Source organism: Staurois parvus, unplaced genomic scaffold (assembly GCF_062004578.1).
Source record: "Staurois parvus isolate SC_StPar_1 unplaced genomic scaffold, SC_StPar_1.0 ptg000580l, whole genome shotgun sequence".
Taxonomy (NCBI): domain Eukaryota; kingdom Metazoa; phylum Chordata; class Amphibia; order Anura; family Ranidae; genus Staurois; species Staurois parvus.
In genome coordinates, this window is record NW_028318376.1 from 383703 (window position 1) to 406318 (window position 22616).

The 22616-nt window shown below is 44.8% G+C and overlaps 1 protein-coding gene across 2 annotated transcripts in view; it reads left to right on the forward strand.

The window, feature by feature from the left end:
• The first annotated feature begins 386 nt into the window (after positions 1–386).
• IFT57 (intraflagellar transport 57) overlaps positions 387–22616 on the forward strand; it is a 43416-nt gene continuing 21186 nt past the window's right edge. Inside the window, exons 1-2 of one of the 2 annotated variants that reach the window (XM_089692234.1) lie at positions 387–516; positions 20939–21152. In XM_089692234.1, the coding sequence (XP_089548360.1) occupies positions 20998–21152 (155 nt within the window). In that variant the 5' untranslated portion in view covers positions 387–516; positions 20939–20997. The remainder of the gene's footprint in view (positions 517–20938; positions 21153–22616) is intronic. The other variant, XM_089692235.1, reaches the window with a different exon arrangement.

The following is a 22616-nucleotide window of genomic DNA, read 5'->3' on the forward strand; positions in this document are numbered from 1 at the left end:
AATAAAGGGATCAGATTTTAAAAGAGGGATATCAGAGGTTTAATGAGGGATCTGATCCAAAAAGAAGGAACTCTGCGACGTAATGAGGGATATAATCCTAAAAGAGGAACATCAGAAGTGTAATGAAGAATAGTGGGATCTGATCTTAAAAGAGGGACATCTGAGATGTAATGAGGAACATGAGCATCCGATCCTAAAAGGACATTTAAGCTGCAATAAAAGACAGAGGGATCTGATCCTAAAACAGACAGTGGGAAGTGATTACTGTGAGACTCGGACAGACCGAGGTGCTCTATTATGGACTAGCTGTGTTTTCTCCACGATCAGGAACTCTACACACCACTGTATACAGCCACCCTGGTACAGTATCCGCCCTCTGCCCCCTCCCAGGCGCGCAGAGTGACAAGTTGTACGTCGCATTCTGGTGATGTCAGCGCTCCGTTGCCAGGAGAACGGAGAAGCGACGGATGCAGAGAGTTCGGGAAGAGATGTGACATGGTGTGAGGTGTACTCAGGGTGAGAAACTTCTCTTGGCTTGGGGTGATGAGGGCGGTCATGTTGGAGTCAGCAGGTCCCCCAGTTTTTCATGGCGGCTGTGTGTAGAAATGGGGTGTGTGAGTGTATATTCTCCCGGGCTCCGTGTCTCCTGTGTTCAGGTGAGGGATGGGCTCAGCCTATGTGCGTCATCCTGGGTGATAACTGTGTTTCTCCAGGGCTCCTTCACACTACACTGTCTCCCTGAGGTGCATAGAGCGACACAAGGCCCCAGAGAAAACAATTGGTTGTCTGTGGTCCCCGCTCCCCACTATAACAGTGTGCTGAGGGTGGGTTGTGGTACATTGTGTGCATTTTTACCAAGCACAGCACCACAATACACCGCAGAGCATAGACTTGAATGAAATGGCATTTTGGGATACTTTAAAAGGTAAAAGAAGGTAAACCGTGTGATGCTATGTAACAATGCGAAGCACAGCCCTTGCACACATTTCAGCACCGGACCGGTGTGATTGAGCTCAGACATGGCGTATACACTCCTCTCACACGATAGTGAAATCAACCACGTGATTAACCACTTGCCTTCCAGACAGGAGCGGACTGACAACTCATGGGGCCCCTGTGTCCTTGCCCAAACTCAAAAAAGCCTATGAAAAAGGTACCAGGGGCATCTCATGGGGCCCCCTACTGACCTCGGGCAGTGCCTGAGTTTCCAAATGATCAGTCCGCCCCTGCTTCCAGAGGATTTACCCCCCTTCAAGACCAGGACATTTTTTTGCAAAACGGCGTTGCCTTATTTTACCTGACAATTGCGCGGTCATGCAACATTGTACATAAATTAAATTTATTTCCTTTTTTCCCCCACAAATGGAGCTTTCAGTGGTATTTGATTGCCTCTGTGTTTTTAATTTTTTGCGCTATAAACAAAAAAAGACAGACAATTGTGAAAATAAAAACAAAACAATATTTTTGACTTACTATAAAAATATCCAGTAAAAATTTTTTAAAAATCTAATTTCATCATGAATTTAGGCCAAAATGTATTCTGCTCCATGTCTTTGCTAAAATAAAATCCCAATACGTGTAAATTAATTGGTTTACCTGAAGGTTATAGCGTCTACAAATGGCGGTATAGATACTGGAATTTTTATATATATATATATATATATATATATATATATATATATATACCCTAGTAATGGTGGCAATCAGCGACTTATTGCGGGACTGTGGTGGGCATTCTGACACTGTGGGGGAACTAACTGTCACTGACACAGTGATCAATTCTAATAAGAAGTACTGTCACTGTACTGATGACATTGGGCAGGAAGGGGTTAACATCTGGGGCGATCAAAGGGTTAATGGTGTGCTGTTTTACTATGTAAATAAGCTGCTTTGTATTGCTCTGCTGTGCAGAGCAATACGAAGCAGATTGTTTGTGCTGACGGGAGAGATCTGTGTTGTTTACACACTGACCTCTCCCCTGTCAGCTCCGCCGACGATCACCAAGTCTCGGCAGAGAATGTGCGGCTTGGACCTTGTGATGACATGCTGAGGAGCCAATAGTGGCGCAGGCATGCGCCCCCTACCCAGAAATGCAAATCATGTATATATACGTGATTTTGCACAGCTATGCTGCCCTGTAGCAGTACTTCTTCTGTAGGGTGGTTGGGAAGCGGGTAATAGGGGGTGGTAACAACTCCCAACTGGTCAGGGTTAGGCCTCATTTACACTGCTGCTCCTAGTTTAGGAGTTTTGGGCATTTTTTGCCAAAGCCCTGAACTCAACTCAATAAAAGCCTATGTGTTCATGTACACATAGGCTTTTACCAGAGTTTAGGAGCAGCAGAGTTTAGGGGCAGTTAAAGTTCCTCTTCTGAACGCAAAGGAACTTTTTGGTATAAAGAAACTCTAAATGTGGCAAAAACGCGTATAAACATAGCTAAACGCTAGTTGCGTTTAGCACTTGGGCATTTATCCATGTCAGTGGAAAATACTCTGGCTAATCAAATGAATAAACATCCAAATGCTAAACGCGGTACCGCATTTGCACGCATTTTTCTGCTGCCAGGAGAGTTTAACGACTAGGTGAGTTCATGTGTACACGAGGCATTAGGGATGAGCAGAAGTGTGTTTAGACTAGGATCCGAAACCACATGTGCAAACCCACTAGGAAGTTGTCATCTTTAACCACTTTAATCAGGTTTTACCCCCTTCATAAGCAGGCCGTTTTTTGCTATTTGTTCTACTTCAACTGGTAATTGTGCAGTCATGCAATGCTGTGCCCAAATGACATTTATATCATTTTGTTTCTCACAAATAGAGCTTTATTTTGGTGGTATTTGATCACCTTGAGTTTTTTATTTTTTATTATGTAAATGAAAAAAGGCCAACAATTGAAAATAAAACAATATTTTTTACTTTCTGCTATAAAAAATATACAATAAAAAAAATGTATTCGTAAATTTAGGTCTACATGTGTTCTGCTACATGTCTTTGCTAAAAAAAAAATCCCAATAAGTGTGTATTGATTGGTTTGCATGAACGTTATAGTGTTTGCAAACTAAGGTGTATATATACTGGATTTTTTTAGTACTCTTAATGGTGGTGATGGGGGACTTATAGTGTGACTGTGATAGTGCAGCAGGCAATCTGACACTAACTACCACTGACATCACCAGTGACATTAATACAGTGATCCTATACAGCAGTGGTCTCCAAACTGCGGCCCTCTGCTTGATTTTATTTGGCCCTTGGGGCACTATTTAATTACTTGACAATGAAGGGGCACTTCCTCCCAGTGACACCAATGATGAGGCACAATTCCTCCCAATGACACAAACAATGAGACACGATTCCTACCAATGATGGAACACAGTTCTTCCCAATGATACCAACAATGGGGCCCAACGACTCCAATGATGGGGCACAATTCCCACCAAAGACACCAGTGGGGCACAGTTCTTCCAAATAACACCAACAATAGGGTGCAATGACACCAACAGTAGGGCACAATTCCTACAAATAAAACCAATGATGGGGTACAATTCCTGCCGATGACACAAACAATGGAGCACAATGACACCAATGATGGGGCACAGTTCTTCCCAATGACACCAACAATGGGGCTCAATGATGAGGCACAATTCCTACCAAAGACACCAAGAATGGGGCACAGTTCGTCTCACTGACACCAAAGATGGGGCATTGTTTACGCCAAATGATGAGGGACATATTCTACTCCCAATGACCACAGTCTGGCCCCTCTAAAGTCTGAAGGACGGTAAACTGGCCCTTTGTTTAGAAAGTTTGGAGACCCCTGCTATACACAGTCACTGTACTAATGACACTGGCTGGGAATGGGTTAACATCTCGGGTAATCAAGGGATTAAGTGTGTGCCTAACAAGTGTTAATTTGTGTACAGGCAGTCCCCGGGTTACGTACAAGATAGGGACTGTAGGTTTGTTCATAAGTCGAATTTGTTCATAAGTTGAATCAGGCACTTTTATAAGCACTAACTACTAACCAAACGACAGGATATTAGATTACGTTTTTGTAATAAGGTTACAGAAAGCAGTAAAACCTCAAGAGGCTCTAAACTGGTGTTTTGCATAAGAACTGCAGCTTGGACACATGTTTGCCTTAACATATTTCTTGTACTAAAGCAAGACTGATAGGTATATTATGCTGATTTTGGTCTTCTATCCAAATGGTCAGCATCCTTTCCATCTTGATGATTAAACCACTGCGTTGCTTGGTAATAATTGTAGCATTGGTTGGGATGTAGCATTTTACATGCTCCATTATTCTACTCTTATCTTTTAAAATTGTTGAAATTGTTGACGGAGCATAACCATATGCTTTGCAAATGGATGATGATTTTTCACCACTCTCTGATCTCTTTATTATTTCTACTTTATCTTCCAAGGAGATTGTTTTTCTTTTCTTTGCTGTGCCAGCACTTGCATCAGCTTTTTGCTTTGGAGGCATTATTGCAGGGTAAAAATACACTGTACTGTAATGTACTGTATGAGAGAACTCTGCTCTCCTTTACACAGCACACGCTGCCCCCTCCCCCCTGCACAGACGGAGGATCACTTCAGTGAGCAGCCTGACAGCCTCTCCTTTCCTCTCCCCGGAGGTGCAGACAGACAGTCTTAAATCACTTTGGAGATAGTGGGCAGACACTGCTAGCCCCACAAGTAACGAGCAATGGATGTCTCTGTCTCTTATGTCTCTCTGATGTCTCTTATCAGCTAGTCTCTTATCAGCTTGCTGCACAAGAATGCTGACAGCTTGACTTCCGGTCCCGAGGGAAGTGTACGTAAGTATGAGTATTACGTAAGCCGAATGTACTTAACTCGGGGACTGCCTGTAATGTGTTCTGCTTTTTACTAAATATTATTATTATACAGTATTTATAAAGCGCCAACAGTTCGCTCAGCGCTGTACATTACATATCTCTCTGTTTCCTCTCCCTGCTTTTCAAGGAGTAGAAACAAAGAGATCATTCCGTCTGTACAGAGCCCTGTGTTGTTTGTTAACACATTGCTCTGGGCTGTGATTGGACACAGCCAATTAGCAAGTCCTGGCCATGAATCGTTGGCTGAGACCTGCTATCAAGCTTCTGCTGTATACAGGGGGCACGTGTGCTTGTGCCCTCTTCCCATAAGAGGCCAGCGACATACAGCTGCAAGTGGTTAAGGGCCATTCATCTACAACAAGAAATGCCCCAGCTGCAGATTATTGGCCCAGTGCAGGGGACAGCTTCCTGGCAGGTTCACATATGTGGGTTCAGATCCTTGTCTGTACATGCCGGAGCTCATCTCTAGTCACAGCTTCTTTCCTGACAACTTCATGGCATCACACAAGGGTTGACTCGGCCCGCTGCTCAACCTTTCCAGTTTCTGGTAGTTATTTTCTGGGCTGAGCTCAGGCATTACAAGCTATCACACTGGGAAGTTGTCATAGAGGACATCCAATCACAATGGGTGGATAATGCCTGTGCTGCCTATAATTGGCTGTCCTCTTTGATAGCTTTCCAGCAGGACAGCCCAGGCAGGTTTGGACTTGTGTATGAACACTCCTGAGCTCATCCATGGTTCAGATCCTAGTCCAAACCCACCTGAGCTATCCTGGCAAGAACTTGTCACTGCACAATGCCACACTTAAGAGGCCTAGGCATTCCCCACTCCGCAGTGGGACTTCAGGCAAAAAATGTTGCCTTGGCCTTGACAGGCCATATCAGGTGACATTCTCAATACATGTCCCCTAGTCTGACTGGAAGCAATGAGCAGCTGGTTAACTCTTCCAGTCCCCAAGCCTCCTGCCTGTAGACTATTAATTCCTAGCTTCTCACTGTCCCAATCAAGCTGTTGTTTATCTTACTCAGCAGGGAAGCTCACAGCTGGCTTGCTGATGGCTTCAACACTTTGGTCACTCCCCAGTGCTGGCTTAGTCGTGGGACTACAAGTACCACCTAGCTGTCCAGTACCATACAAAGACAACTGCTTGGGAGTTATTGAAGCAGAATCCTCTGGACTGGAGCAAGGAAAGGGCCTATCCAGACTATCCCTTTGCTCAGCACCCAGAGACTGTACCTCTGCCCACTCACTTGGGTGGCCCCCAACAATGAAAAAACATCTTCACATTCAGTAATTATATTGTTAACATCAATTACAAATGCGTTTGATACCTGCTCATGCAAAGGGGTCTCCTCTCCTTCCCTAAGAGATGGAGAATTCTGTACCTTGACATTCTCTTCACCCTCCCTCTGTCCATCCACAGGTTGCCCGGATTTTAACCCAACATGTGCCCACAGTACCTTGGTATGTGCAGAAAGTTCCGTGGGAGCATCCAGGGTATTCTTAGCAGGGCCATAATAGCAAACAAAAGTACCTAAATCGGCACCCAACAGAACAGGTGTGGGGATTTCATCCAAGACTCCTACCTCTCTCATCCTGCACTCCAAACGACGAACATGTTAGCACGGGGTACATATGAACAGGTTCCCCCAACTCCGGTGAGGGTAAAGAACTTTCCTTTGATGATGTCCTTTCTTTCTATCGCTTCTGGTCTGATTGGTGTGAATTTCGCCCCTGTGTCACGGAAACCAGTTATGGTCCGGTTGCTCATGGTGACTGGTTGCAAGTTTTCGGTGGTTACCTGAGTTTTCCTGTGGACAAAATGGAAGAAGAGTTGCTGGCCAGGTGATGTCATTTCTTCTGCTCAGAGTCCTGAGATGTCTGGCATTTCCACAGCTGTAGCATCTGTGGGTGTCAGTGGAGATTGGTGGGACACCCAGGACTGCAGGTGTTGGGTGATGGGAAACTTGACTCACCGACGTAGGAGGGGTTGCTATGGGTGATTTCTCTCCTTTCCAGCCATTCAGAGGAGCCTTTCGGTGGTCAGATACCCAAGTGTTGACATAGGTATCTGCCAGTTCTGCTGCTGCTTTGGCAGATGCTGTTCCTCTCTCCAACACAAACTGTCTGACATCTGCCAGACAGAGGTGCAGCAGCTGATCTTGGATCATGAGATGCTCCAGGGACTCGAAGGAGTCAGCTTTCAGTCCTCTGGTCCACTGCCAGAATGTGGTGCATAAGCAACTTACCAAATCCGTATTAGAGTCCCCACGTAACTTTTGCAAGGACCTAAATCACTTCTGGTACACTTCCGGGGTTAGCTGATACTTCCGGACAATTGCATCCTTTAGGGCTTCAAAATCTTCGTCCTGTTCCGCTGGCAATTTGACAAAGGCATTCAGGGTCTTGCCTCGTAGCCCTGGTGTCAGGTACCAAGCCCATTGTGCTTGGGGCAGATGGTACTGATGGCAAGTTTTTTCAAACGACAGCAGATACACGTCAATGTCACTGTCCTTTTACATTACCGGAAACCTTGCTGCTGGGCCCACGGGCAGAGAGGTGTCCCTGTGCTCTAGGGACCCTAGGTTCTGAGCCTGTCGCTGCTGCTGGAGCCTAGCCATCTCCAGGTCGTGCCAGCGATCACTCTCCCTCTGTGTAGTCTCTCTGTCAGCCGCAGCCCTGCGCTCCTCTCTCTCAGCCGCTGCCTGGCGTTCCTCTCTCTCAGCCGCTGTCTGGCATTCAAAGAACTGCAAGTACACCAGAGGATCCGTCTCCTTAATGTGTTTCAGGGCTTCCTGCATTTGAGGAGAGTCTATGCTGGTTATAGGCACTCTGGTGCTGGCCTGCTCATGCTGTGGTGTGGAGGTAATATTCAGTGGTACTCCAGTGTCAGTCTCCCTTTGCCCATCCTGCGAGGCCTTATCTGGGCTCGGAGATAGCAGGATCTCCTTCAGTTTCAGGTTCCCCCGGGTTCTGGTCTGCCCAGATATCATACTCCTGTAGGACATGAATCAAAACTTTCACAATTCTTGCCACCAATATCAGTTCCTTTTTCTTCACACTCCGCACATAAACCATTTTTGCTCATCCTCTTGTAATCTGATAACCCAGGCATAACTGCAAGAAGAAAAGATAGAGCAGAAAGCAGAGATAGGAAGGAGCTGTTGCTATGTCTCTTTATAAAAAAAAAATGAACCGGTTTCCTTCAGTGCAGAGCTAATTCTGAACGCTGCACTGAATGCTCTCATGTAGAACTATCCCACGTACACTGCCAGCCAATATGTGACGAATGCAGTACCCGACCCCTGCCCTTCTCACCAACTTGTGACAAAGGACCAGCCAATCTCACATTGCGCTGTCACTTGCGTAACAGCGCCACTCTCAGCTGCATCCTGCACAAAGATTTTCCAGCTTGCGGGACTACAATCTATGTGTCAGCAGCCTGAGAGCGATTGTCACTGTGTTAATTACGCAATTAACCCTTCAAACTCCAAACTGCCACCGGATAGCTTTGGGACTATCAGCCCTTCACAATATTAGCAAAAATTGTGAACAATAAACGCCTGTAACACACACTGTCACCAGGTAGATTCAGAGGATTATTATATACAGTAGCACTCTTCAAGAGACAGGGATTCTTTAGTTTGCATTAAAAGCCTTAGAGATCATTTTAACACTTTTCAAAATAGGATTTATTAATAAAAAGGTCAAATGATGCAATTAAAATATTTAAAGAAATGGATGTTACAAAGAAATAAAGAGAGCAATAATGCAACAGAGAAATAAAAGAAAGGAGTTAAGAAGGCAGAATACTTGCAAAGTCCTGGTTTTAGCAGAGTCCAATTGTCAAAGCAAAAAATGTTGCTGTGGCTCTCAAGTCCGTTAAGATGTTCCTCGGTTGATGGTAAAACTAGAGCTTAAACTTAACAAGTTCTGTCAGTCCCTTTTCTGTGATATCAAGGGGGTGTGGACAGAGACCAATTTACCAATAAGGGATGGGTGCTGGGAGGCCACTACATTTATGACCAGTGCCCAAATGCAGTTTTACACTAATATTAATAACTTCCAATATGTGCAGGTGGTATTCTAGCAACTGGCAGATTAATATTCAGAATTATATTTTGAACCCAGGGATACCAAACACAGCATACCTTGTCACTTAGGAGGCAGGAGACTGCTTTCTCACCTTTCCTATGTGCTAACATAGTGATGTATGACCTTGATTTGTTCGATAGGATATTCCCTATTCAAATATATATAATAAATATATACCAAATATTAATGTGTTCTGTTCCTGTTGAATTCTATGAATAGTATGTGTAATTGTTACGTTATGGAATAGATGTTTTATGGCATGCTGTGCATTCCTAGAGGCTTAATGGCCTTACAGGTCATGTGTGACAATGGGAAGTGTTTTCCATGGTTTGTGGAAACAGACATACTGCCAAGACTAATTAGCTGTTTACAGCTCTGGCCAGGTCTGGAGTGTGGCCTGGCCCTGCACCCCACTTCCTCCTCACTGGTTGTGATTGACAGCAGCAGGAGCTATTGCCTTCCCTTGCTTCCTCTGAGCTTTTGAGGAGAGAGCCGCTGCTCTTGTGCACAATTGTCTTGGAAATTCGCTTTAACGAATTTCTCCTTACCGTGAGTACTCGCAGTTGGATGCGCAGAAATCCCCCATAAAGCTGTGCGAATCTCGCTTACCACGACTGCAGCCAAACTACACGATTCCTGCCTATCCAAATACTTTGGTTCTGTTGAATTTGTGGGTGATGGAGCTCCGTTACCCTAGAATGATCACACGACACTCTAAGGCTGGTTGCAATCCACATAAGGGCCGGCTTTAGGCTCAGCTCTCTGTTTTTATTAAAAATACACACATGCCCCCCACATGAATAAAGTCAAACCCTCCCACCGAACAATACAATGGGGATTGCCTATACAGAGGATATACATTCCAATTGGAGCATAGCCTTTGCTATTATCTATCACTGGTCCTCCCCCATGAGTCTTCTGAGGTCAGCAGACTTCCTCCCCTTCCCCCCTATGAGCCATCTGAGGTCATATTTCCTGTCCTACTAGCTTCTATTGGTATGTAAAATTCTCTGCACAAGCACTCCCTAAAAATATCAGTCTGTACCTGGATGGGCCCGATACGATCTTTATTAAAACACATCCATCCCAGATACAGTTTCAAGTTGGTAATGGGTTGTAAGATATGCATAAGCCTACACACGGAGTTCACACCGCTTGCGCATTGCGTTATGAAGCCCACGTGGTACCATGCTGCTGATATGTGGATACAGGCCCACGGTCTACTGACAGCAGCATTCGCATGGAATGCCGTGGTGGTATACACGCCGGTCTATAAGCGCAGATCTGCCATCTCATCCATTACCAAGCTGAGTACTGTAATACATACATTGTACATGCGCATGGCCCAATTGCAGCCTTCAGAGCTTTAATTAAGCCACACGAGAGACATATGAATAACACGAATATATGACACATTTAAAGTTCGACCAATAATACAAAATTTCCATGACATTCCCTCCTGTTTTATCATATTCTCCTCGTGTCCCTTCTTGATCTTCTTCAGCTTGATGGGTGTAGTCTCAAACTTCAAAGAGTTCCTGTAGTTGTCCCTGAGAATAAAGCTCCATGGGGTACCTGAAACAACAAGACCCGACGCAGACTCGACGCAAACAGGCTTGATTGAAGCGATGATCCTCAAGAGCGTTGGAACCTTCACTACAGGAAGGCTCTTGCAAAAACCACAAACAGACTTGTGGTATGAATAAAGCTTGTGATCCCACGGTGGTCTGGGGAGATCCAGCAATAGATTCTCAAATTGCCCCTGCAGACGGGGCCACACAAGGCTGGTCTCGACCCAGACAGTTTTCCAAATCGCAGACACAAACAATGATGAGGCTTGAAGCTTGCTTGAAGGTCTTGGAGAATGTGGTCTTCAGAGAGATAAATTAGAGGGAAGCCAGGACGTAATCTGTAGAGAAGGTGGTTGGTTGGTGAGGTCTTCCCCCGATCAGTGGTTGGAGTGGGATCCCCGGAGCGGGCATGGAGATGTGGTCATCTGCCCGAGCTTGGCTTACACGGTCGATGAGGCAACAGGAACATCTCACCGCGGCATATAAAAGGCAGATGAAAAAGAGAAGCATCAGGATATACACTCCCACTTCCTTCAACCAAGATCCGATGGAGAACAGGAAATCTCCCAATCCTCCCAAACCCTTGAACGGATTCCAACCCTCACTAGCTATAGCTCTAGCTTTTCCCTGTAGTTCACTAACTTTGTCCATATGGGCCTGGACCTTGTCATCGGTGTCTTCTATCCAAGTACAACAATCCTCTCCGATGAACTCACAGAACCCCCCTTTGGCGGCTAAAAGATAATCAAGGGCCATCTTCTCCTGAAGCACTAAAATTCCCATCTGCCGTTGTTCTTGGGCAATTTCTCTGACAGCCTCTACGGTCTCGTTAAACATACTATCCACGATGACAGAAAAATTGTTCAGGCGCTTCATAAGTTCTATTCCCCATCCTGTCCATGAGGGGAACCAAGCCCATGCCTGGTCGCCCTCAGAGAACAGTTCCCTGCGAACTCTCCCTGCCATCCTTACCTTCTTGTGGACCATCAACTCTTCATGGTCCATCACTACATAGGATGCGGGGACTAGCTTTATGAGGGCACACGAACCTTTCGCGTTCTGGGGAAATGTTCTATAGGCTGCCGAACCACACAGAAAATAGTATGGACCTGTCAGAGCAGAACAGGAGGAGTTCCTCGTTCGGCCTCTGGTACTGAGCAACAGTTGCACAGACTGGGGGATTGCTCCCTCAGTCTGCACATCACATCCGTCCTTCCAACACACGTGGTCTGGTCGGTCAGTGTGGTTACTCAGAAAGGAAGTCTGGTTAGTCAGATTGACAGTTATACCTCCCTCGCAGGTGGTAATCCCAACAAACTTGTTACCTGTGCCAAAGCTGATGTTAAAGCACACCTGAGGGCTGCCTAGCTGCCCAGTTACCCATAATGGACTGACGAGGGCCCTACAGGAGCTAGAGCTAATATTGGTGCTGAAACTGATGTTACCTGCTAAAAATGTGTCATTAAGTTCTACCGATAAATGTCTACGTGGGGGCTGACCAGGGGTCCCTTGCTTTTTCATGCCGACGCGGATGTCATATAGGGCATGAACAGCGGCCATTGCGGACATGTGATGACTGGGTGGGGGCTTAGAGCATACCCAACAGTTGGTTTTGTTGGCGGTTCTGGCTAAACGTAGGTGCATTTTAAATAAAAGGTTGGGGTATCTGCCATCTTTTCCTCCGTTCACACACATGTAAGACATACAAACAAAAAGAAAAAGGAAAATGACACCCCTCATTCTCTGGTGTAGCTGAGAAGCTTCTTGCAGTGGCTTGCGTGCACCCAGTTGTCTCGTCCCTCGAGCTTGAGTGAGGTAGGTGTCGTCAGCTGGACTTGGTATGGTCCGGTGAACCGTGGCTCGAGTCCGGTTCTTTGATGTTTCTTTAGGACGACCCAATCACCTGGCTCAATAGAAAGAACACCTGTTATTGTATTTGGATCGGGGAGCGATTCGCGAACCCGATGGTGTATCTTCTGCAGCTCCCGTTGCAGAGATTGCACATAACCTGTAAGCTGTGAATGCAAAGACAACAACTGTTGAGGAAAGTACAACCCTGTTTTGGGAGGTCCCCCAAACAACACCTCGTAGGGTGACAGCCCATGTGGTTGCCGAGGGGCATTCCGGATGGAATAGGGGGCAATGGGGAGACACTCAGGCCAAGGTTTTTGGGTATCGGAAGACGTTCAACCTTACCGCTACTCTCGGGGTGATATGGGGTGTGTCGCCGTTGACTCCAGTTCCACCAAAGAAATGCAGCCGTGTCCTTTGGAAGAGAGGTTAATAGTGGACAAAGAAGACATGTTAGCAGAAGAGGTGTTAGTATTGTTAGTCGTGTTGCAAAATTCAGCACTGTCATTGTTGTCCTCCCCCCCCTTCTCATCTTCCAACACAGGAAGAAGAGAAGCTGGGTTAAGAATAGTGCATCGTTTGATAGTGAGGTTAGTAGGGGTTAGGAGGGCTTTCCCCTGAGAGGAGTACCTTGCCTTGGATGTCCTGTTTTCGCAGGACCGTTCTTGCTGCACTGGTGTCGGTGAGGCAAGGGAGGGGATATTTTAATTCCTCTAGAAAAAGATGGATCTGGGCCGACACCGATTTGTCAACTTCCTATGAGAATTCATAGGAGTTACTTACCATGGTGGTCATAGGGGCGGAGGACTCATCAGGAATGAACTGCCACCGACCTTTAGGTAATTGGGGACAGCTCCTCCTCATGTGCCCCGTTTGGTGGCACTGGAAGCACCTGGGTGGGGGCCTATCCTTCCTGTGACCCAGATCCCTTGGTTTTTCGTGTGGGGTCTGGGACATAAGAACTTTGGCCTTGTCTTGTTTTCTTCTATCCATTTCCCTCTCTATTGCCGCAAGAGTGGAAAGGATAGCAGGGATAGACATCTCATTATATTCGGGTCGGGCCAGAACCAGCCTTTCCCGAATTTTAGTATCGATGCCTTCCAAAAATTTGGCCCGCAACAGAATGTGCGTCGCGGTCACCTTTACCCCTTCAGTTGGAGCATCAGGTCCAACTTCCAGATCCGCATCCAGTGCCGTCTGCTTGAGACGGCGCCAGAAGCAGGCGCTTTCCTCATTAGGACCCTGGGTGAGCTTCATCATGTCCGTAGTAGAGGTAGCACCATACATTTCTGGAAGCTTTGCCTTTAGCTGTGTACAGAACTCTTTGCCCCCTGAAGTCATCTCCTCATGCGTGGTTATAGAGCACCCTGCAATCACTGTACTGGCCACTTCCATGCCCACCTTTGCCCGTAGGATCTGTGCACAATCTGACCCGCTCATACCATAGCTGAACTGGTTTTGTCCAAACATTCGAGCAAATCCTCTCGGATTGACTCGATAGTCCGGGAGCTCAGCCAGAATAGTGCGGATCTCTGCCGGGGTGAAAGGGACATGCCAAACTACCCGTTCCCCTAAAGTCCGTTCCCCCCGTGCATTGGGAGGACCTTCAAATTGCTGCACCCTGACTGGATAGGCCTCGGTCCGGGAAGAGTGCAAGGGCTGACCCAGCATCATCGGTGGGCTTAGATTAACCACCTCGCTTACTGCACCTTCAGGTTTGAGGTCCCTCAGATCAGGGTATAGCTGGGGGGCAGGGGTCTGATCAGTGGTTCGTAGCGCTTTGATGCAATCCGCCCTGTTTTTTAACCGGGTGTCTATTCCCCTTGATTCACAGATAGTCTGCAAATCGGTTGTTGAGAAGGCTTCATAGTTGGAAACAGAAGGAGCTGGGGTGAAGCAGGGAGAAGGGAGAGGCAGAGGCAGAGGCTGAGGCATAGAGACAGAAGACACAGAAGGTATGTCAAGAGTGACGTCACTAACAGAAGAGACAGGTGCAGTTATACTTATCTCAGCCACTGTTGGTTGTTGGGGAACCCCAGCAGACCCTGATCCTGCCTGCCTTAGTAGAGTCAGCCCTGAAAGAGCTTCTTCCACCTCTGACACTGGATCCTCCTGTTTTATTCCCTCTGGAGGCCAGGTATACATCACCTGGTTCTTCCGGACAGACACCAGTTTATGTATGCCCTGCCTCCCTAATTGGATTGACCTGTGAAGCCATAGCTGTGCGATCTCTAGTTCTGACGCCTGCATCCGTGGTTCAAATTCAGAGATGAATTTTTCCCACCTCCATGCGTCAAATGTACCTTCCCGGGGAATTTCCCATCTGGTACCCTTCGACCATTTATTCCACCTTTTGAGGGGTTCTGTAGACTTCCCCCCCAAACTCACCTTCATCAGTTGTGCAGCTGTCCTTACCCTGAAGAGGGCTGGTTCCCCCTCTCTCTTCATGGACTGACTACTGCCCATCGTGACTAGTCACTGGTATATATCCCGCGTCCGGGTACCTGTTTACCCCCTGGAGCACTCGGTGGGATCCTACCGAGAGGCCTGATTCCACCACTTTCCCAGCACAGCGTAATTTATGTGATACTTATCGATCACCCGAAGCGCATCAAGTGGCGGTCAGACTGAGAGCACACCTCCCACTCCCACAGCGCAATTTGTGTGATCCTGACCACCCGAAGTGTTTGTGGTGACCAGGACTTCCCTGGACCGCCCACTCGCACAGCGTAATTTATGTGGTTCTCATCACCCACTGTGTTTGGCAGGCCACACCGCACAATGATGAAAGTGGCTTTTCTCTCCCTGCACACAGTAGCTAACACAAGTCAAAACAAAAAGAGGGGTTCTTGGATGTTACTTAGGGGTCACTGGTTGGGCAGAAACCTGCTAACTGACCTTTAGGAAATTTGTGTAAAGAAAAAAAAAACTTTCCTAATACACACAGAAAAACCCTTTTTCAACCTGAAAAACTGTTAAAAAGGACAAAGTGGATCCTTATGAAAAACACGGGACGTTTCACAGTAAAACAATTACACAGAGGTAAACCGAAAAACTGCGCCAAAAGTAACCTTGTTGCTGACGCAAAAATCACTCCTATCAGCACCGCTAAACGATCCACGTTACACACGCAATCTTCACTGCAACCACCTAGAACCGTTTACACAAAAAGTCTGCTGGACGTGAAACACGCGACACAGCAGCTTAAAACAAACCCGCTTTACAATAAGGAACTACTTTTAACAGGAAAAACACAAGAAAAACATAATCACTATACAAGAAATCTATGTGCAAAAACCCAGACTTCACCGCGCTCATTAAATGTGGAACACGTGAAGGGAAAACTCGCTTAATACACTTTAAATTGGCTGGCAATACGCAAATTTAAAGCTAAAAGCAAACAAATGAAACTGTAAAAAATTTGGATTAAAAAACACAATATGGGTCAAATGCATATAGGAAACTTCATGCACATTGCATAGAGATTACTGCACATTTGGTAGCCAACAAAATGGCCACCAAACAAAAGGAGTCCATGTGGTTTAGTCAAGAAAATGACCCCCCACAGAGGAGCACATGGCAGATACTAGAATGACCCCCCACAGAGGAGCACATGGCAGATACTAGAATGACCCCCCACAGAGGAGCACATGGCAGATACTAGAATGACCCCCCACAGAGGAGCACACGGCAGACTCTAGCCTCAAAATTGCCTCTTACATAAAACAGACTTTTAGACAGAACATACACTGGACAATTACACAACAATATGAAGCACACATACAACACAATTTGGGCACAATCACAGAACGGACATAAAACACCAACATATCACACTAACATGCACATGTAACAGAAAGGACCCCCTGCTGCATGCTTGCTGGGAGCAGTAGTACACATTGTACAGATCACATACACACAGAGATCTTACAACAGTTAACAATTAACCTAAGCCTTTCAGCACTGTAATAATTACCTCACGTGGAGGGGGGTAAAGCAATCACCACAGTACCTACAGCCCACAAATACTTACCTAACACTATGCAACAACTTTTACCCACTAAAACATATACCCGTTTAATTTTTGGTTGGAAGATTTTTAAACTTGACCAAATCCAGCCAACCAAACCCACCCCCCCTGCTGCTCTCAGCAGAGACAAACCCTCGTCTTTTCACCCACAAATCAAGAGTTTAGGACAAAAAATGAGGTCCTTACCAAGCGGTATTTCTTGTTAGCTAACAGAGAGCGAAATCAGCCACACGAACACGCAAAAAGCGATCCTCTTAATGGCAGAGAGACCTGAAATGTGCCGGCATACTTTTTGCTAGTTCATGATGGCCATTCCCCCCTCGTTCTAGGTTAGCTACGCAAGAATACGCGTTAGTATCCACCAGGCTCGCCAAACTGTCTTGGAAATTCGCTTTAACGAATTTCTCCTTACCGTGAGTACTCGCAGTTGGATGCGCAGAAATCCCCCATAAAGCTGTGCGAATCTCGCTTACCACGACTGCAGCCAAACTACACGATTCCTGCCTATCCAAATACTTTGGTTCTGTTGAATTTGTGGGTGATGGAGCTCCGTTACCCTAGAATGATCACACGACACTCTAAGGCTGGTTGCAATCCACATAAGGGCCGGCTTTAGGCTCAGCTCTCTGTTTTTATTAAAAATACACACATGCCCCCCACATGAATAAAGTCAAACCCTCCCACCGAACAATACAATGGGGATTGCCTATACAGAGGATATACATTCCAATTGGAGCATAGCCTTTGCTATTATCTATCACTGGTCCTCCCCCATGAGTCTTCTGAGGTCAGCAGACTTCCTCCCCTTCCCCCCTATGAGCCATCTGAGGTCATATTTCCTGTCCTACTAGCTTCTATTGGTATGTAAAATTCTCTGCACAAGCACTCCCTAAAAATATCAGTCTGTACCTGGATGGGCCCGATACGATCTTTATTAAAACACATCCATCCCAGATACAGTTTCAAGTTGGTAATGGGTTGTAAGATATGCATAAGCCTACACACGGAGTTCACACCGCTTGCGCATTGCGTTATGAAGCCCACGTGGTACCATGCTGCTGATATGTGGATACAGGCCCACGGTCTACTGACAGCAGCATTCGCATGGAATGCCGTGGTGGTATACACGCCGGTCTATAAGCGCAGATCTGCCATCTCATCCATTACCAAGCTGAGTACTGTAATACATACATTGTACATGCGCATGGCCCAATTGCAGCCTTCAGAGCTTTAATTAAGCCACACGAGAGACATATGAATAACACGAATATATGACACATTTAAAGTTCGACCAATAATACAAAATTTCCATGACACAATGCTGGTTCGAGATCGGGCTCAGTTAAGTATAAGGTGGGGAGAGTAGAATACAGAAGGTTTTTGCATTCATGTAAAAAACCTTCTAGCTTTACATCCATTTTAATAAGCCTCTCATATCCTACCTGTCACGAACGTGGCGTCAGACCACAGCCCTTCTCACCAAACTCGTGACCGAAGGACTAGCCAATCTAAAACCGCGCTGTCAAGTGCGTAACAATGCCACACTCAGCTGCACCCTACACAACGATTTTCCAGCTAATTGGACCACAATCAATGCACCGGCAGCTTGAATGCGATTGTTACTGGGTCAGGTAATTACTCAATAAACCCTTCACACTGCCACCACCTCCTTTTTGTACAGAGAAAGTGGAAACTCTGCAATATCGGCTATAACACTATAATGGTTGAGATAATCGTCTGTATAAAACGGTCACCGCAGGCCGGTTATACATAGGGTTAAACAAACACAGTAGCATTCTCTTTATTGCAATTTACGAATTCCTGCCTCTAAAGAGCTATAGAAACAGTTCAACACTTTCAGAAGGAAAGATTTATTACTAAAAGGTCAAACGGGTGCAATAAAAATATTTACAGAAAAAGATGTAACTAAGATATATATATATAAATATACAGAGACCAACAGCACATCAAAGAGATATCAGAGAGAGGTGAAAGGGTTAAGGTACTTGCCAAAGTCCTGGGTTAGCAGATCCAAGTTTCAGAGCAAAAGGGCACGGGTCTCCCCAGGTGGTACTGATGTTAAAATGGGAGACGTCTTCAATTTCACTCTCTTAGGCCTGACAGCCCATTTTGTAGTTCCCCAGAAGGGGGTGTCTCTGAAGTCAAGGACCAATACCCCGTTTAGGGCGTGGAGGTCTGGGTGGATACCTCAACTAGAGCCAAATTCTCTCGTAACTCATATTTTGGCCCATAACTTTCCATCTGCACAAGTGACATTCCACCCGCGGGTAGATTATTATGCAGACACGTCTGAGGATTGATTAGATATGAATTATGAAATTATACACTGCACGGTTCACTAGATCTAATTTTTGGCTTTCCTGTGTATTCGGGACAAGGCGAGTGACCTACCAAAATGTTCGTCTCCTCTTAGCCAATCTGACGATATGTCCGGTTTTATGTAAGTCTCTCATATTCCAATATATGAGACATAGGGGAAAAATGGATTTTAACAAACGTTATCTGGTCGTGTTTCCTTGGAATGTCCTTTGAACTCCTGGGTAAATCTTGCCTTATCTTATATGAGGTGTTACATTTTACAGGTTCTTTGGACAGCGAGGACCCGGCTCCCTTGGGGGTCCTATAGCTCATAGCCCCCCTGCTGGCTCTGGCCTGTGACACTTTTAACACACATGCTGCCATATGTCACTGTGCCTCTCAGAGAGGGAGGGGGGAGGAATGAGGGAATAACATGGATACTCTTAACAAAATGGAGGCTGCATCCTTCACTGTGTGTATGCTGGTTACACTGCCCACCCACTATTAACTCGCAGGTACTTAGTGTGACGACATCACACAATGTTAGTGACACCTTTCCACTTCCAGCAATATAAGTGGCTAAAATTAATAGACTGAAATGCACATAGGGTTTGTTGGCTATGTCTGGCCCAGTTGTTTTCTGATGTGTCTGTTACTGTAAAACACAACATTCATATCAGTCATGGTTAGAGTCGTGATTCGTGACTTCACAGAGATCTGTATTAAGTGAAAAACCTGGGAAATGTATGGTGTCCATTGCTAACTTCTGTGACTGATCTAAAACAAGCATTCAGCAAGTGAAGTCTGATTTTCAAATCTGCATACCTGGTCAATAACTCGAAGTATTGAAACAAGAGAGTAACGGTGACAGCAGCTGATATTTTTGGAAGCAGGTCAGCAATGGAAGCTCATACATTTCTCTAATGAAAGCTTTTATCTAATTACAATCCTGTAAAATAATAATACTGGGATAGCAGCTGATTTAGTTACTATACACTTCGTGACTCCCTCATGTGTTGCTTTTGAAGATCTAACATTTGCCATGCATCCTGCCAGCATTAGTAATCCCATGCTTCTGGGTGCAGATTTACATATTTTCTACATCTATTTTAAAGTTCCATATATTGTCTTTTTATGCCTTCTATTTTGGCGTAAAAAAATTTGTTTTAAAAAATTTGTTTTTGGTCAAATCAAATTTTGAACATATTAATTACTTGAGCAAAACCCACAATATTATATACTGTATACTAATGGTGCACGGAAATGAAAATTCTTGGACTGAAACCGAAAATGCAGGATTATTTGGCCGAAAATCAAAACTGAAATGCACAGTTGTTTTAAAAAATATTTAAATATATATATAAAAACTTTAAAAAAGCAAAACGCATAAAAAAAATAAGTCACAAATGTGCATTCAAAAAGGCACTGCAAAATGGACAAAACACAAACTGCATTGATGTGAACCAGGCCTGAACTGTATTGAAAGTGCAGCAAAAGCGCAGCAAAAACACATCAAAAACGCTTGTTACATTTTTGATGCATTCTACATTTTTAATCTGCCCAACAATAAGTTGGCAAAAAAAAAATTCAAAAAACGCAAATGCAAAAAACACAAAAGAATGTATCAAAAACGGTGTACAAAAACACCAAATGCACTGTAAAACAGAAAAAATGCAAACAGCATTGGTGTGAACCAGGCCTGGAATGCATTGAAAATGCAGCAAAAACGCATGTGTTGAATTTTTGATGCATTTTGCGGTTTTAATCTGCCCAGCAGCAAGTTGGCCAAAGAAACACTCAAAAAAATGCAAACCGTATAAACAATGCATCAGAAACGCACATACAAAACCGCAAAAAGCACTGCAAAACGGACGAAACACAAACTGCATTGATGCGAACCAGGCCTGAAATGCATTGAAAACCCACAAAAAATGCATGTGTTGTGTCACATGACCTACGAAAAACACAACCCTAACCGTGGTAAAATCGTGGCAAAATTGCAGGTGAAATTGCACGTTTTTGACAGCCATTATCAGAACTTTTTTTCCTATTGGCAAAATGCCGAAAACACAATTTTTGGCTGATATTTCAGTGCATCCCTACTGTATACATTTATATTTTGTATCTTGGAGTATTAACAGAATACCATAAAAGCATTTCACTGCCAAAATAAATATTGGGATGCAAGTGTAATGGTTAAAACATTATTTCAGAGAAGAAGATAGCGAGGGAACTCTGAACACTAGTAAAAGCCATCTAGCTTAGACCTACAATGGCAGAAGACAGCAGACGAATGGAAGAAGAGGATCGTGGCCCAGGGGCTGCCTTCCAGGTTTTTGTTCTTATGGAAGACCTGCTGGAAAAATTGAGGCTACTTAACTATGAAGAAGAAGTTCTTAAAAAGCATAATATGAGGCCAATTTCCAGGTCAGTAAGTTACCGAACCTCATGTACTCATTATTCAACTAGAATATGTTAAGTCTATTTACATGCACCGATTCCCATACATGTTGATTGTAAGTTTCATATAAGGTCCCCACTGGGCACAAGTCACACTGCAAAGAATGGCATGCAATGTGAACAGGAATGTGGTGCAATTCCTGTCCGAATCACGTGCAGTTTCCCGCACTGCTCCTATGTGAACCCAGGCGCAAATCACTGTGACAAGCCATTCTTTGCAGTGCGATTTGTTCCCCTTCATTTCGTACAGACACAAATTGCACTGCAAAGTATCAGTACTTGGTATCGGCGAGTACTTGGCTGGAAGTATCAGTACTCATACTCGCTGATTAAAAAAAAAAAAAAAAAAGGCATCAGTGCATCCCTAGTGTTCAAGTTGCATGTCATTCTTTGCAGTGCGATTTGTTCCCCTTCATTTCGTACAGACACAAATTGCACTGCAAAGTTTCAGTACTTGGTATCGGCGAGTACTTGGCTGGAAGTATCAGTACTCATACTCGCTGATTAAAAAAAAAAAAAAAGGCATCAGTGCATCCCTAGTGTTCAAGTTGCATGTCATTCTTTGCAGTGCGACTTGTTTCCCTTCATTTCGTACAGACGCAAATCACACTGCAAAGTATCAGTACTTGGTATCGGCGAGTACTTGGCTAGAAGTATCAGTACTCATACTCGCTGATTAAAAAAAAAAAAAGGCATCAGTGCATCCCTAGTGTAAGCTCTAACTGAATGACAAAAACTCCAGGAATTATATTAAATTAATTAATTAATTAATTTGGGTCAGCATGGTGTAAACAAATTATCCTGATGCCACCTTCATGTGACTGATGGTGGGGCTGTAATTCACTGTTGTAACCTATGATACAATAAAGTGCATCCTCTTCTAGTAGGTGCTCGAGCAACTTCCCCTCAATAAATATGCAATAAATATAGGGTTTGATTTACTAAAGGCAAATGGGCTGTTCACTTTGTATGGGAATTTACTCCAGGGCTTAGTGAATGAGGTGAAACTGGTGACTTCCATGATCCAGTCTTGTGCAAGCAAAAATTCTGTGCTAAGCTTTGGAACAAATTTCCTTTCAGAGCGAAACTAGCCTTGCAAAGTGAACAACATATTCACCTTTAGTAAATCAACCCCATAGAGTATTGCTAACTCTCATACATCTGCCACTCATAAACAGTTTTCAGTTAACACAAAGCTTTCTCTGATTGGCTGAGGTGGAGATCATTCTGTAATCTACCCTTTCCACCTCGACTAATTAGAAACCACCCTATATTCTCTGTATATGTGGTGCACAGAGGGGAATTCACTTGAGCACCTGCTGGAAGCAAATGCCGCTTACTATATGTAGCATAGGCTACACCAGTGAACTACAGCTTCATCATCAGCCACATGGAGGTGGTATCTGGATAATTTATTTGAGTTAAAGTGAT